At 54.4% G+C, this 972-nt stretch overlaps 1 protein-coding gene across 1 annotated transcript; it reads left to right on the top strand.

Moving 5' to 3' along the window:
- The first annotated feature begins 279 nt into the window (after nt 1–279).
- Nucleotides 280–588, top strand: LELP1 (late cornified envelope like proline rich 1). Its single transcript, XM_061168417.1, has one exon. The coding sequence runs from the start codon at nt 280–282 to the stop codon at nt 586–588; it is 309 nt and encodes a 102-aa protein (XP_061024400.1).
- Nucleotides 589–972: the final 384 nt, after the last annotated feature.

Here is a 972-nt window from a genome sequence, read left to right as displayed (position 1 = left end):
GGGCTATGGAACGGAGACAAGGATAAATGCAGAGAAAGCAAAGTAAGGGTGACGAGATCAAGAAACGCGGTCACTAATGCACTGCAAGGACAAGAAGACAACCCTTAGATAAGAATTTGGTCTAGAGCCTGAACATGTCCCAGGAAAGGCTTTCTTAATAATAAGGATGGGCACAGGGCAGGATGTGTGAGAAGGAGGTCCCCCTCCCACCTTGCAATATGGTCTCCCACAAACAACCTGCCATGTGTTTCTTTACAGGGCTCAGAGAATCAAGAAGGAATGTCGAGTGATGATAAAAATAAACCTAGTGAACCCAAGAATGAGCCCAAGCAATGTGATCCCGGGTGTGAACAAAAGTGTGAAACGAAATGCCAGCCCAGCTGTTTAAAGAGGCTGCTGCAGCGGTGCTCTGAGAAGTGCCAGCCACCAAAGTGCCCACCACCAAAGTGTCCCCCGTGCCCCCCATGTCCCCCACCATGCCCCCCACCCCCAAAGAGCCCTCCACCATGCCCACCGCCCTGCCCTCCTAAGCCGTGTGCCAAGCCCTGTCCTCCTAAATGCCCACCGCCCTGCCCACCCCCAGAGTGAGGCACTAAGGGCGCCACCCAGCCCACTACCTCCACCCTCTCATCATGTTCACCACCGAGGGGCTGAGAGCTGAAGCCATGAACTGACAAGTAAACGTGTTCCTCTGCTGTGCAAGACTTCCTTCTCCTGGTTTCTTGGCAGATGGGGGTTTGTTTGTTGTCTTCCAGCTTTATACCAGTAAGAAGCAATCCCCTGGGGGTGAGGCTACGACCCAGGCCCTCCACACTCAACAATCTTGGAAGATGGCCATGCGTCTGACCCCACCTGCTGCATGGAAGGATGTGGAATCTTCTGGGCGGTGCACCCGGGGAACACGCCCATGCTAGAGCACCACCTGAGACAGCTATAAACATGGCTATCGAAGTGGCATCCCCCGGGGACACG

Source organism: Dama dama, chromosome 20 (genome assembly GCF_033118175.1).
Source record: "Dama dama isolate Ldn47 chromosome 20, ASM3311817v1, whole genome shotgun sequence".
NCBI lineage: Eukaryota > Metazoa > Chordata > Mammalia > Artiodactyla > Cervidae > Dama > Dama dama.
Note: the sequence above shows the minus strand (reverse complement) of the source record. Positions and strands in the feature narration are given on the sequence as shown.

What these genes read in the sequence shown, in the direction of transcription:
- LELP1 (XM_061168417.1), top strand. Translation starts at nt 280, where the DNA reads ATGTCGAGTGATGATAAAAATAAACCTAGTGAACCCAAGAATGAGCCC.